At 36.7% G+C, this 15,216-nt stretch overlaps 1 protein-coding gene across 2 annotated transcripts in view; it reads right to left on the bottom strand.

Moving 5' to 3' along the window:
• The window catches only part of INTU (inturned planar cell polarity protein), an 83,681-nt gene that overhangs the window by 46,773 nt on the left and 21,692 nt on the right, over window positions 1-15,216 (bottom strand). For both annotated transcript variants that reach the window (XM_036079414.2, XM_078069207.1), the window contains exons 3-4: window positions 12,008-12,093; window positions 2,073-2,276 (exon numbers count right to left, since the gene is read on the bottom strand). In XM_036079414.2, coding sequence (XP_035935307.2) covers window positions 2,073-2,276; window positions 12,008-12,093 — 290 coding nt within the window. The remainder of the gene's footprint in view (window positions 1-2,072; window positions 2,277-12,007; window positions 12,094-15,216) is intronic.

Raw genomic sequence — 15,216 nt, 5'->3', positions numbered from 1 at the left:
AGAGGCAGGGTTGTCTTGAGGGCTGATGCCTACAATAGTGTCAATCAGGACCCTGGGTATTGGGCTAATCGCTAAGTAGGTAAGCTGAACCTAGGACCACTGTGTTAAACCGGGACTCTTGAGAAAGCCTGGAGTACCTCAGGTCAGTGGCAGAAGCAGGAGAAGGAAGTTCTCTCTGGAGGAAGGCATTCCCACTTTCAAACCACAGGACTCCCAGAGATAAAATCAAGCAGTAAGTCTAGTCGGTGATCACCAAGGACACAAGAAGGCAAACCATCACACGTCAGAGTCCTCTTAGGACTTAGAAATGGTAGAATGGACAGATACAGAATAGAGAACACAGAATATGTATGAAATACTTGGAGAAATAAAGTACAGAATCACAAAGACAAGCAAGCAGCAAGAGACTACCAGGAATATTATGGCAGATTTGAAATACAGATTAAAGATTTTTCAGAAGCTCCTGAAAATAAAAATACGATTGCTTAAATAGAAAACACAAGAGAGAGGTTAAAAATAGTTTGGGCATAGTAGAAGCAAGAAATTAAACAAAGAAAATAAAAGATTCCTTACAAAGGAATGGCTGACAATAGACTTACCAGCAATTACCGAAGTCAGAAGACAAAGGAATACTATCTTCAGATTAGAGAAAATAACTTTCTACCTGAATGACATAAGCAATACCATGTGTTGACGTCATCTTCTTCCTCACCACACAGGAAAAATACATTTTCTTACCTCCTTGCATTGGGAGAGACCATATAACTAGTTCCAGTAACTGGAACATGGACAGAAGTGATGTTCCAACTTTTAAGTTAGGACTCTGAACTGCCTCATGGGATATTAGATGCTTTCTCTCTTCTCTCATTGGTGAACTAGATGCAAATGACCCAAGAGAGGACTCCGAAGCCTTTGGAAATCATGGAAGCATTAGATGAAGGGCTCCAACCACTGAGCCACATGAGCAGGAACATTTATATTGAAATGAGAAATAAACTTCTATTATGTTAAGCCACTGGGACATCAGGGTTGTTACAGCGATTGGCCTATTCTAACTAATACAATGTAGAATTATAAAGCACCTTTCAAGAAGAGGTGCAAAAAACACCATCAGATAAATATCAACAAAAAGAATTTACCATCAAGAGACTTTCACTATAAAGAAATGCCTAAAATACATGTCTTAAGAAGAAGAAAACTGATCAAATAAGGACAGTCTGAGATGTAAGAAAGAATAGTGAGTAAAGAAAATGGTAAGAATATATGTAAATTTAAAGGTTCATTTGTATGAATATAATGCATAAAATATACATTTTATAATGTATTACTTATATGTTTTATAATGTATAAAATGTAATAATTAATAGTAGCAGGACTAGCATTATTATGCCCAATTTCTGGGATTAAAAAAATGACAGCACAGGGCGCCTGGGTGGTTCAGTTGGTTAAGCGTCTGACTCCTGATTTCAGCTCAGGTCATGATCTCAGGGTCGTGACATTGAGCCCTGCCTTGGGCTCCACATTGGGTGTGGAGCCTGCTTAAGATTCTCTCTCTCCCTTTCCCTTTGCCCCTCCCCCCCCACTTATGTGCATGCACGCACACTCTCTCTAAAATAAATAAATCTTTTAAAAAACCGATAGCACTAAAATACTGAGGAAAATAGCATGTATGTGAAGAGGGGATAATTGGAATTAAGGTGTACTAAGGGCCTTGAATTATTTTGAAAAAGAGTTAAGGTAGTATTATAGAATCTGTTAAGACAAATATCATGATAAAATTTTAAGAGCAATCACTAAAAAAATAGAGTATACAGTAACCAATGATAGGTAAGAAAAATATTATGGAAAAAGTAGTTCAAATAGAAATCTTTAAAGAAGATGGTAGAAACAAATTCAAATAGTTCAGTAATCTGTATAAATGGACTCATTAGGCTTGTCAGAAGACTGCTATGTGTAAGAGACATACCAAAACCATAAAGACACAGGACGACGGAAAAAAGTGCTTATTATTCACTTGAAAGACTATAAAAGGGCCTTAGTCTTTTCCCTTGCACTTTTGAGAAGGCACTCACCTCTTCCTTTGATGTTTCCGAGTCGAGCTGCAGTGTGAGATACATAACGATGTGAGGAGTGTTTAGGATATTTTGCTGGATACCTTCAACCTCTTCTCCCCACAGAAGTTTGACTAAATCATTTGTGTTTGACTGTGCCTTTTTCTGTCTTGGTTGAGTTGTTTCCTTTTTCACAGCATATGCATTTTCAAAAGTCAGTTTTACCTTTAACAAAACAATGTGTTGATTTTTCAACAAGGAAAGGTCAGCTGCAGTTTTCACAAAGAAGGGTCTGAACATGCACAGACATTTAGATACACAGAGTATATCTAAAAATTGTCCTAGAATATGAACTCTTTGATGTCAAGGACTATGTATTCTATTTACATTTCTATCTCCAGCTCTTAGCCTAGTTTTTGGCACAAATTATTACAAATATTTATTGAGTAAGAATTTATAATTCTCTGTACAAAAATTCATTATTTAAACTTAATCACTGTATTCTAAGTTACTGATAACAAAGAAATACCATGGAAAAACAAAAATTCATATAATCTCATAATTTCAAAAAGAGCAACACCATATTATGAATGCTGATAGCTCATCTGGGGAAGGGAAAAGGAAGAGATACAGGATTAAGAGGAACTGCATACAACCAGTTTAGCTTTCCTTTCAAGTGAGGTGATATTCAAGTATTTTTCTCTCAGACATTCTTCGTGGTCCTTTAAAATAAAGACCAATGAGAAAAAACTATCAGCATGCTAGATCTGGGACCATGAACGTGAGAAGATTATCTATCAGTTTTATCAAGATAGTTTTATTCTCATGGCCTAATGTCAGACAAGATTGGTAAGAATTCAGAATGTGGCCATTTTCCAGTTGTTGAAAGGCAGCTTCCACTTCTCAATTACTTTTACTTGAAAAAGGAGTTATGTGTCTAGATGCCAGGTGGCCAAAGATAACTTGTTCATTTTAAAGAAGCACCAGTGTGTATCTTGACTAAAAGAAGGTTTCACTAGATATAGCTAATTTGGTGTAGTAAGAACATCATCATAAGCTATATAACCACAAACTATTCCTAATGTTTAAAATCTTATCAGAATACAGATGAGTAAAACAGGATATTCTAACTGAAATAATTCATAAAGTTTCATATTTAAACATTAAAGTGCAGGGCGCCTGGGTGGCTCAGTCGTTAAGCGTCTGCCTTCGGCTCAGGTCATGATCCCAGGGTCCTGGGATCGAGTCCCACATCGGGCTCCCTGCTTGGCGGGAAGCCTGCTTCTCCCTCTCCCACTCCCCCTGCTTGTGTTCCTGCTCTCGCTATCTCTCTCTGTGTCAAATAAATAAATAAAATCTTTAAAAAAAAATAAAAAAAATAAAAAAAAATAAACATTAAAGTGTAATGACTCTTTTAAAATTAGATTAAATTTTAAGTCAAAAAATAAATTCATGTTTGATCAAGAATAAAAAAGTCTGCTCAATATATGTATGTTAAATCATCACACTGTACACTTTAAAAAATCATGTACAACCTAAATATATACAATTTTTATTTGTCAATCATACCTCAATAAAGCTGGGGGGTGGGAAATGTCTAGCCAATATTTAAAAGCAGATAAAATTGTACACATTAAGTTGCATTTGGGAGGAAATTCTTTAAAAGTTATTATCAAGATGGGCACCTGGATGGCTCAGTCGGTTAAGCATCCGACTCTTGATTTCAGCTTAGGTCATGATCTCAGGGTCTTGGGAGCAAGCCCCATGTTGGGCTCCATGTTCAGTGGGGAGTCTGCTTGTGTCCCTCTGCCCCTCCCCCTGCTCACTCTCTCTCTCTCAAATAAGTAAATAAATCTTTAAAAAAAGTTATCAAGGTAGTAATAAATAATCCCTAATTTTTAATAATTTATTATAAGAGGTACCTTTTTTTTAAAGATTTTATTTATCTGACAGAGAGAGAGAGCACATAAGCAGGGGAAGCGGCAGGCAGAGGGAGAGGGAGAAGCAGGCTCCCTGGGTGAGCAGGGAGCCTGATGCAGGACTCGATCCCAGAACCCTGGGATCACGACCTCAGCCAAAGGCAGACGCTTAACCAACTTAACTACTCACGTGCCCAAGAGGTACCATTTTTAAGGCCAACTTTAAATGTGATAAATACTAACACATATAGTCACTCTTTTTTTTTTTTTTTAAAGATTTTATTTATTTATTTGACAGAGAGAGACAGCCAGAGAGAGAACACAAGCAGGATAAGTGGGAGAGAAGCAGGCTTCCCGCTGAGCAGGGAGCCCGATGCGGGGCTCGATCCCAGGACCCTGGGATCATGACCTGAGCCGAAGGCAGACACTTAACGACTGAGCCACCCAGGCGCCCCATATAGTCACTCTTTTTAAAAATGAGCTTTATATATTTATATTTTTTCATCAAAAATATTAAGCATATTATTTTTAAAAAATTCATTCGTAATCCCACCAGCCCATCCAACTGTTATTAGTATTATACTATAAAATAAATTTGTCCTGATGAATAAAACCTTCCAAAAGATAAATATCTAAATATCCTTTTTTGTTGACAAGGAGTGACTATTTATGGTTGTAATCAATTTTGCCTATCTGTAGCTGTCTGTGCCATCTAAAGGGCACTACGCTTTCTCTGTCTACCTAAAGTGAATTAGGTTAAATAAACATCTTTTCTAAAATAAGTCTCATATTTATTTTATTAACAAGTAGAAAAGAAAAGAGACATGAGGTCTAAATTCATTAATATGTATACATTCAGGTCAAGATCAGCAGTAATCTGTATAGAAAGTAGAAGGGGAGAAATTCTTCATAGAATTTTCCTGAGGACTCATGATCATGTTTCTTTACAAAACATGTAATATTCCAAATGGAAAAGTCAACCTTTACTAAATTTTTTATGTTTGCTATAAACCTATTGAAAAATGGGCCCTTAATATTACAACACTATATCAAAAAAAGGCTGAGTAGAAAATTAGTATATTTAGGGGGGAAAGAATAGGCAAACTAAACAAAAATATAAAAAACTAGAGATCCTATATGGGAACAATCAAGCATTATCTGATGAAACTTAATATAAGATTAAGGTGAGAGAGAGCTGAACAGACACTGTTTTAGAAATGATCTTAGAAGGATGTGAAAAAGAGTATTTTGGTGTGAGGTTTTGACCCAAACAAGCAACAGGTAAGCATTAGATGGCCTGAAAGACTATGTTCTGAGAGTTGCATCTGTTCTAGTGGGCAATGTTCGAAATATGTATACATAAATAGAAATACAAACATAAGCAAAAACATATAAAATCCTTGAACAAGGATCTCATGAAGTGAATGGCTTGGTGGTTGAGGGCCCTTTTATCTAAGAATGGTGATGTTCCTTGAAAATGTGAGAAATCTAAGAATTTGGGGAAATCCTGAACCCACAGCTTATGCCAGCTTAGATGGGAGCTTTGAGACTGTTCCCAGCATTGGGCTTTGGAGAGGAGCCATATATATGAGTGGAGGGGAGGGGAGAAATCTGACTGCAGGGAGCATGAGATGAGCGGCATCCTAGGGAAGTAGAAGTCACAGAGACAGGCTGGGTCTGTTGGAGTGTCTGTGAGAGCTGTGCATACCAGCGGTGAACGAGGAGAGAGGTGGTCTTCGGAGAAAGAAATGTGTCTCAGCACATGGAGGGCATCTTTTCCAGCTAAGATTCTTGTGGATTGAGAGGTCAAAAGACTGGCTGTGACTCACCAAAAATGACAAAAGGAAATGAGGTGGTAAACTCAGAAACTTGCTAATTTTACTTTAGGCAGCAACAACGACCTAAAATTTAAGACTAGTTTGTTATGCTTAGTGAAAAATGACATACTTGCAAACTAACTAATGTTATACTTGGCAAACAACTGCACTTCATTTCTGTGCTGTAAGGACATTTTCCCCTCACCATGTCAAAAACTCAAATACACACACCACAGAACCATCCATTAAAATTCTTTTAAGGACTATTTTAGCCACCATTCTTTTGATTTAAGTAAAGTTAGCTCCATTATGCAAAGATAATTATCCTTTAGCCAGACATTTTGAAAAGCTTACATGTTAAATAGCTATAAATTTCAGGATATCTGGTTGCCTTGATAAAATGATAATGGATGAGACAAATAACTAAATTAAGAGTTACGTGCTATTTTTAAAAAGGGGTTGATATACATAAATATTAAGGATATATTTTATAGAAAACTTTTATTAAGAAACATCTAGAGGGAGCACTTGGGTGGTTTAGTCGGTTGAGCATCTGACTCTTAATTTTGGCTCAGGTCATGATCTCAGGATCATGGGATGGACCCCACATTGGGCTCCGTGCTTAGTGTGGAGTCTGCTTGGGGTCCCTCCCTCTCTCCTTCTCCCTCTGCCCCTCCCCCGGCTTGTGCTAAGTAAATAAATAAAATCTGAAAACAAAAACAAAAACACAACCATCCAATATAAAATAGTTTACATGAAACTTCTTATAAAAGGGTTTTCTCTTCCTCCATGGGCATTAACCTGTGACATGTTTCATCATTCCTCATTGCCTATCTCTCTCAAAATGTTTTTGTGTGTGTGTGTGTGTGTATGTGCAATTTGCCCATCCTTTCATCCTTTCCTTCCAGTTCAGGAGATGGTGTGCCTTTCCTCGGATCCAAAGACATGGTCTTCATAACTCATCACTTCCAAAATCTTGTTTAATTATCCTCTCTCTGCTTCTATCTTTAACCCTTCCATTTAACAAGCAATGTCTCTTCAGCCTCTATCAAACAAACAAGCAAATTCTTTCTTTCCGTTAGCTACCATGCCATCCTCTTCACAGATGGAATCCAGGGAGGTTGTCAGAATCTGAAGCAGCTCCAAAAACTGACCAGTCTCTCACCTCTGCCTCACGGCCCTCATGGGGTCTCTATCACAACATCTGCATTCCTATCTGCCTGTCTGGTCCTTTCTCCTTTATCAGGCAGATGCTTTGAATACTCCTCAGTCAAAATTCTGAAGAAAATGAGTCTATCTGACTCAGCAAATTCTCTCTCCTTGATCCTCTTCTCTTCAGGCACTCACTCACGATGCAACCTGGAAAGCATCTTGGACTTCTCTTTATCCTGCAGGAAATACTGTCCTCATTGCTTTACATTATCTTAAATCTAATCTATTCCTTCCTCCATATCCACAGGTCTTTTTATCAGCTCTCAACTGGACTGCTGTGAAGCCAGTCACCTGGTTTCCCAACCTCTAGTCCCATTCAGAGTGAAATATTTCTAAAATGCAAACCTGATCAAGTCAGTCCTCCATTTTAAAATATCCACACAGATGGTACTTCTGGGTTCTGAGAATAGAGTAGATTTACAATTTTTTTTTTTTAATTTTGCCAGTCTATTTCCTAATTTTTCCATGGCATATACATCACTTTTGTGTAACAAGGAAATAATCAAAGTTAAAACATTCCACCCAAACATCATCTCCTTTAAAAAGACTTTTCTCCCCTCTCTTGGATCTAAGAAATACTTGAAAGGTAATAGTCCAACACTAATGTTCTACAGGCTGATCTCCTATAAAAGGAGTTGGCTTCCTCCAAAGCTCCAGGAAAATGAACTATGGCCCAGTCCTTAACGTAATCAACCCTGGTCAACTGCAAATTTTGGAGCTCCCTGATCAAGCCAGGAATGGGTGGTATATGCTATAATATATACAATTATGTGCTTGTTGAATAAATGAATGCATAGAGCTACAGCGGTAGATAAAGGTCACAAAGTCAGTAATTGGAAGGGTACTTGCACCTTTGTTCTTGTCATTTTAAATACCTAAAACCTCTTTTTCTCAAACCCACAACTTCTTACTTATTTTAAAAAATTTCAAACCTGTAGAAAAGTTGCAATAACATAATAATTACCCATGCATTATTCCTCACCTAGTTTCACCAATTAACAATTTGTCACATTTGCTTTCTCCTTCTCTTTTCTTACTCCCCTCTCCTGCCATCCTCACCCCCACTTTATGTATTCAAAAAAAAAATTTGGCTGAATCACTTCAGAATTATCTGCTGACATTTTAATGCTTTATTGCTAAATACCTGAGCATGTATCTCCTAAGGATAGGGGCCTTCTCCTACACAACCAAATATAATTATCACACTTAGGAATTTGAATATTAAATATAATACTGTTCTCGGGGTGCCTGGGTGGCTCAGTCATTAAGCATCTGCCTTCGGCTCAGGTCATGATCCCAGAGTCCTGGGCTCGAGCCCCGCATCGGGCTCCCTGCTCAGCAGGAAGCCTGTTTCTCCCTCTCCCACTCCCCCTGCTTGTGTTCCCTCTCTCGCTGTGTCTCTCTCTGTCAAAAAAATAAATAAAATCTTTAAATAAAAAAATAAAAAAATAAAAAAATAGAGGGGAGGGGGGTGGGGGGATGGGTTAGCCCAGTGATGGGTATTAAAGAGGGCACGTACTGAATGGAGCACTGGGTGTTATTTGCAAACAATGAATCATGGAACACTACATCAAAAACTAATGATGTAATGTATGGTGATTAACATAACATAATAAAATAAAAAAAAGAGAGAGAAAAAATAAATAAATAAAATACTGTTCTCAAAGTCTTTTCCCAAATTTCCCCAATTGTCCCAATACAGCTGTTCCCCACTGCAATCCAGGATCAATTAAGGATTAGCCACTGCATTTAGTTATATGTCACTTCATTGTTCCTTAGTCTAGAACAATTCTCCAGCCTTTTTTTTCTTTCATAACAGATAACATTTTTGGAGAATCTAAGACAACTATTTTTGCAGAATGTTAAAACTTGGCTTTAAAAGAAATGATTTGGGCTTTTTGTACCTCATCTAGCATATAGGTTTCACCTCTGGATTTCACTCTGGTATTCTGAATCTATTTCTTAACAGAACTTATTTAAAAATCAAGCACAGAACTGTAGAGTTGGAACTGGGCTCAGATATATTTGCTCAGATCTCTCTGATTATAGATGAGAAAACTGAAACCCAGAACAGTTTGGCAACTTGCTCAGAGCAAGGTTTAAAATGGAGCTCTGACCTCATTCTACCACATTACCACATTGTAGATAGCTCCCAGGCCATCTTCTGTCAGATGACAAGAAGCATTCAGACCATTTTTATACATCGAGTAGAAGTTTAAAATATTGCCATTAGATAGTTCCAAATTTAAATGTTAAAAAGTCTCCTATGGTATTCTTTATGAATCAGCATTCCTCTTCTCTTACTGCTTGAATAACTGTTTCAGCTGCCATAGATACAAATCAGGTAAAACAACTTTTTCTGGAACAAGTCCACCTCAGTTAGTTCTGGCCAGGCGGGAATGAAGCCCCACCCAGGCTGTGTGAGAGATGGAAGGATCATGCTCTGGAGTCAGTTTCAGTTCCTTGAGTTATTAATTCTGCAACCTTGGAGAAATCAGTAAATCTCTCTTAGATTCTTTTTCTTCACATACAAAATAGAAACACAATTATTGGTATCTTACAAACTGTTATGAGGAATAAATGAAATTACTAAAGGAAATGATATTAGCAAAGCACCAACATACTGCCTGATATGTACAAACACTAGTTCCCTTCCCAATTCTACTCCTGTCCTCCCTGAGCCTCCTATGAACCCCTTAGTTTACATGGCTGGTAGTTAGAAGCTTATACTTTACCCCCCTTTCAACACTAATGATGTAAGAAAAATGTGGTTTACTAATTAACATTACTTCTAGTTAAAGGAATTTTAACTATGTTCTAAATCATTATTAAAGATTCATCATGCTAAATGCTGGTGCTTGCTTTTGAGTACAAAACAGCTATAATACCAATTCTGCTAGTAAAACAAACAAATGCATACATGTTTATACTCAAGGGGTTAAACTAGAATAAAATATTCCAAAATATTAATCATGAATATCCTCAGGTGATGGGATTTTCAAAGATTTTGTCCCTTACTTCTTCATATTTTCCAATTTTTACAATGAACATGTATTACCTTTATAATAAGAAGAAAGTTTATTTTCTTAAATAGAAAAGATTTTAAAAGATTTAAAAAAGATTTTAATAATATACATCTTATGACGGGGTTATATTCTCAAATTATATGCTGTCAGAATCACTCTGAGCTTACATTAGGAAGGCGAATGTGCTGGAGTATAACATACTCTCTCAATACGATAAATTCAAACAACTCAAAACAGTTTTTCTTCCATTTTCAAAACAAACTGCTGTTTCTTTATTTAGGCACAAGATGTACAAATTGGCACGTAAAAGCCATGTGCGTGCGTGTGTGTGTGCATGTGTGTATGTGTGTATTTAAACGCAGAACCACACTTAATGCAGCAAGATGCTCACGCCATAAAAGGCAAACTGGGCCAACGGCAGATACACGACTCCTACTTCCTACTTAACGAGGACATGTAAACAGTGGGTGGAGTTGGACCAAAATATTTAAATCATTCATTCTTTCTTTTTTTTTTTTACTTCTAAGTATGCATAGCTGAATTTGCAAATGTTAATTAAACATAAGTATAATGTGACTCCACTGTAAACGTAATTTTTTTTGGAAGACAGAAGAGCCGGGGTTGAACTCTGGCAACACTGGCAGACGCCTGCAACTGCCAGAGGCAAGAAAGGAGGAGCCCGGACCCAGGGCTGACATGCGGCCAGTTTACTGGGGTGAAGCTGTTTCAGTTGTTAAAATACTGTAATTCTTCATTACTGATTGGTAAGTAGCTGCTGTCTGAGCCCCCTGAGGTACCCTAGTACCCTGGCTCACCCTAGGCCCTCTCCACATCTGACAACCAAAGGGGACAACAGTATACCCTATTTCAGCATTATGGCTGGTGTTTGCCTGATTGCTGGTATTTCAAACACCAATCTGTCTCCATCGACATCTCTTTATCCATTCATAGGCACTGCTGGTCACTGGCTGCCATAGTTATTCTAGCACTTTCATTTTGCATTTCCAAAGATAGCTACTTTTACAGAGCATCCATGTGTGTCTTTGCTGTGTGTGTATGTGTTTTAAGAGAAAGAAGTGAACATAAGGGAAATGTTATTTCTTAGACAATAAAGAATTTCATCATGGGTCCTACTATTTCAGAATCTCAAATCAGATGCAGGAAGATTCTGTTTTATCAGGGATTCTGTTCTTCATCCTGATCAATCCAGAAAGTAGTTCCTCCTCATTTTATAGAATATCTAACCTATCTAAAGCATATCATCCTTCTTACCCCTCAAAAGAGAGAAAGCTAATTCCTGATACTAACAAGAGCAGAGCATTCATAAACAGAAAGTACAGCACTTTCAAAATACATCTAATGACCTAAAAATGTCATCTATGATACAAAATGTCAATGCTCAGACTATCAAAATAACTATTATGAAAGAGATTTATTTTTACCTACAAGGAATGAAAAATAATTCACTAAGTAGCTAAATAAAAGCTCAGGAATAAGGCTAAAACTAGATAACAGAAAAAAAATCAAGAAAATAGTATAATTAGTTTTTTTTCATTTCTTTTTTTAATTTAATTTTATTTAGTTTTTAAAATAAATAAAACCACATTAAAAAAACTTTATAGGAATAGTGATTTTAATAAATCAAAGAAAATTCCATGACTGTTTAAAATGACTTCTTTAGGAAATGGATCATCATCAACATATATAGTAGTCATAAAGGCAGGCTGGTCATTATATTTTTTTTTTATTATTGTCATTATTCCTGCTTTACATAGGAGTTTTATTTCCAGATGTTTCTCTCTTTTTAGAATAATCTCCAAAAGCTAAAAATGTTAACAAGAGCTATAATTTTTTAAATAGTCAAGTATGTAAGTATAACTCACCTTATACAAGATAACTTTCAGAATCTTAAAAATGAAAACAGTACAGGATGTCTTTATTTTCTGTAATTCATCATAAAATACAAAAAAGACTGTTCATACCTGCATAGGTCCAGGAATGCAAGATAGAACTCTCTCTATGTTCTCAGAGGTCACATCAACATCATTCACAGCAAGAAGGACATCACCTGAAAACAGAATAACAAAGGTCGTTGTATGAATATCCAAAAACCAAAAAGATCTAGAATTGGAACATTAAAAGCATCTATTCCAACCTCTTCAAAATACTATGGAACTCATTATTATTATACAGCTCATAGCAGCAGAGCTAAGCTCCCTCTCCATTCTTTTCTTATATTATAATACAGGCCAATGTTGCGCCATAACTACAATCTATGGATATTTATTTTTTTTTAGAAGATTTTATTTATCTATTTGACAGAGAGAGACACAGTGAGAGAGGGAACACAAGCAGGGGGAGTGGGAGAGGGAGAAGCAGACTTCCCGCGGAGCAGGGAGCCTGATGCGGGGCTCGATCCCAGGACCCTGAGATCATGACCCCAGCCGAAGGCAGACGCTTAACGACTGAGCCACCCAGGCGCCCCTACAACTTATGGATATTTAAAGAGATGAATATTCTCATTTTGGATACAACTGGGAGAATTATGTAAACTCAAAGGACAAATACAAAATTTGTAGCATAAACCAAGTACTGCACTTAGCCAAATTGAATCTAATCACTTAAAGACACAGTAAAAAAAATTGGCTGAAATTTTAATTAAATCCATGTGGTACATACATAACTCAATATGCTGTGGCATTCGCTGCTATTATTGATCTGTGTCTACACACAGCTCTTTGTTTCAAAGGCCCCAACCGTAACAAAATCCACAGCATGTTCTGCGTGCCTGTGTGGCTCAGTTGTTGGGTGTCTCTGCCTTCAGCTCAGGTCATGATCCCGGGGTCCTGGGATGGAGTCCTACACTGGGCTCCCTGCTCAGTGGGGGTCTGCTTCTCCCTCTGTCCCTCACCCCCACTCGTGCTCTTTCTCTCTCTCAAAAATAAATAAATAAAATTTAAAAAAAAACAACAAAATCCACAGCATGTTTTGGTAAAAGCTCCTTTTCCATGGGTTTTCTTTAAATGTGTATGTTTATCAAAATTGGGGGCTTTCATAAAATGAAGATCAGTGTTAAAATGGAAATTTACTTTTGTAACATAATTAGAGATAATATCAAAATAACTGAGTTTTATTAATAGAAATATATATACACCAAGGTTATTTTTTATCATTCCTAAACATACCATTAAGAAATGGACCAAATAATTAATATTCATCTAACATATTTTTACTGAGCACCTACTGTGTGCCATGCACTGTTCTAGGCACTATAGATAGAGAATTGAACAAAACAGACAAAAATCTCTACCATCATGGAGCTTCATACTCTGGGGAAAAAAATTATAAACACGTATATGGATAATAGTGTTGGTAGACGATTCTCCATCAGTCTCTCATGTTTTTGTACATCTTTCAAGGCAAGGCACTGAAGTCCTTGTTCTGGATTATTTTTTCAAGGATGGTTGTGTAGTGAACAGCCTTGGACAGTAGTGCTGTAGGGAGTAACCATCTGAAAACACGTCTAATAAGGTTCTAAAAGTAGGAGGCATACATGTATTGTCATAACATATGAAAATTAATTTTAGAGTGAGTGTAGTATACATAATATTTTAAAATGTTTAGTAGAAAATTTTCTCCTTCTGTAAGAGAAGTGTTATATCCACTTCTCATTCTCCCAGATATTTGTTTTCCTCAAGTTTTTGTCAGCAGCTCTGTGACTCAGAAATGGCAGGCTTCCTGGACATCCTATCACTTCAGTGGGCAAAGTTCTTTCTCAGCAAGCACACAGAGTCATTAGGATGCCCTGTCAAAGGCTGAAAGGAAATGAACTGCATGAAATTGTCTGAACCGCTAGATAAGAAATGCGAATTACTGATGGAAAATTTTATCAAGATACATTCAAAAGTCAAATGAAATAGAAAGGTGAAATCAGTTTATCACAGTGCTTAAATCAATTCCTCAATGTAAAATTAGTCATTTGAGAAAATCGATCATTGCATTCCTGAGCATCTACTTAATATCAAATGTGTACTGAAGGGCACCAAGGGCTATGAAAATATATATGTCAAAGTTTGTTTACTACTCTATTTATACTATATGCAAAATGAATATACAGTTTAAGAAATTATTTTTAAAATAAAACTATCACACATAAATATAGAAAAAAGAAAAGATATACAATATATATGTATATCTATAAAATGTTGCCTTTGGGTGCATGGGCTTTTTCCTTTTTTGCTTTATTTTCTAAACTGTCTACATTAAACAAATATTACTATTATAAAAACAAATTAAAACTCATTATTTTACTAAAAAAAAACCCCACTGTGGTAGGCAGATAATGGTCCCCTAAAGTTGTTCACATCCTAATCACTGAAATCTGTGAATGTTACCTTACATGGCAAAAGGGACTTGGCATGTTAAGGATGTTGAGATCGGGAGATTAAGTGGCCCAGTGTAATCACAGGGTATTTATAGGCAGGAGGCAGGAGGGTCAGAGTCAGAGAGAGATTTGAAAATGCTACACTGCTGGCTTTGAAGATGCAGGAAGGGACCACAAGACAAGGAGTTCAAGTGGCCTCTGAAAAGCTGGCCGAGTAACGGGATTTCTACCCTAGAGAATCCATAAGGAATGTAGCCCTGTGGATACTTTGATTTTAGTGCAAGAGGGCACATTTTCGACTTCTAACTTCCAGAACTGCAAGATGATAAATTTGTGTTGTTTTAAACCACTAAGTTTGTAGTAATTTGTCACAGCAGCAATAGAAAATGAATACACCTGCCTAACAATACAAAGCAGTCTTGGCTAAGCACCAAATGAGAATCATGGACCATGAATGAAAAAGAACAGGCCTGGATATACAAGGTACAAAGAGGTCATTGGAGAAAAAACTAAATCAATCTTATTAGAAGGAGGGATTTATGCACAGAAGGACTGGAAATGTGTATGTGCCAGTGGGGTGGGATCAGACTGAGTTTAAATTGGTCTTTTAAATTAAGCTGAATTTGACTTCAGGGGGAAGAAAATCTCACTTTTTTGAAACATACTTACCATACTGCCATGTTATACATTCAAGTTAATGCATTTACTGTCAAGACATTTACTGAAAAATCCTTAAATTTTGAGAGAATTAACTTTATTATATATTTTTTGAGTGCCAATATCAATCCCTCATTTATAATATGCGGG

This window comes from Halichoerus grypus, chromosome 3 (genome assembly GCF_964656455.1).
Source record: "Halichoerus grypus chromosome 3, mHalGry1.hap1.1, whole genome shotgun sequence".
Lineage (NCBI taxonomy): Eukaryota > Metazoa > Chordata > Mammalia > Carnivora > Phocidae > Halichoerus > Halichoerus grypus.
The sequence above is the reverse complement of the archived record's forward strand: the minus strand, read 5'-3'. Positions and strand labels throughout refer to the sequence as shown.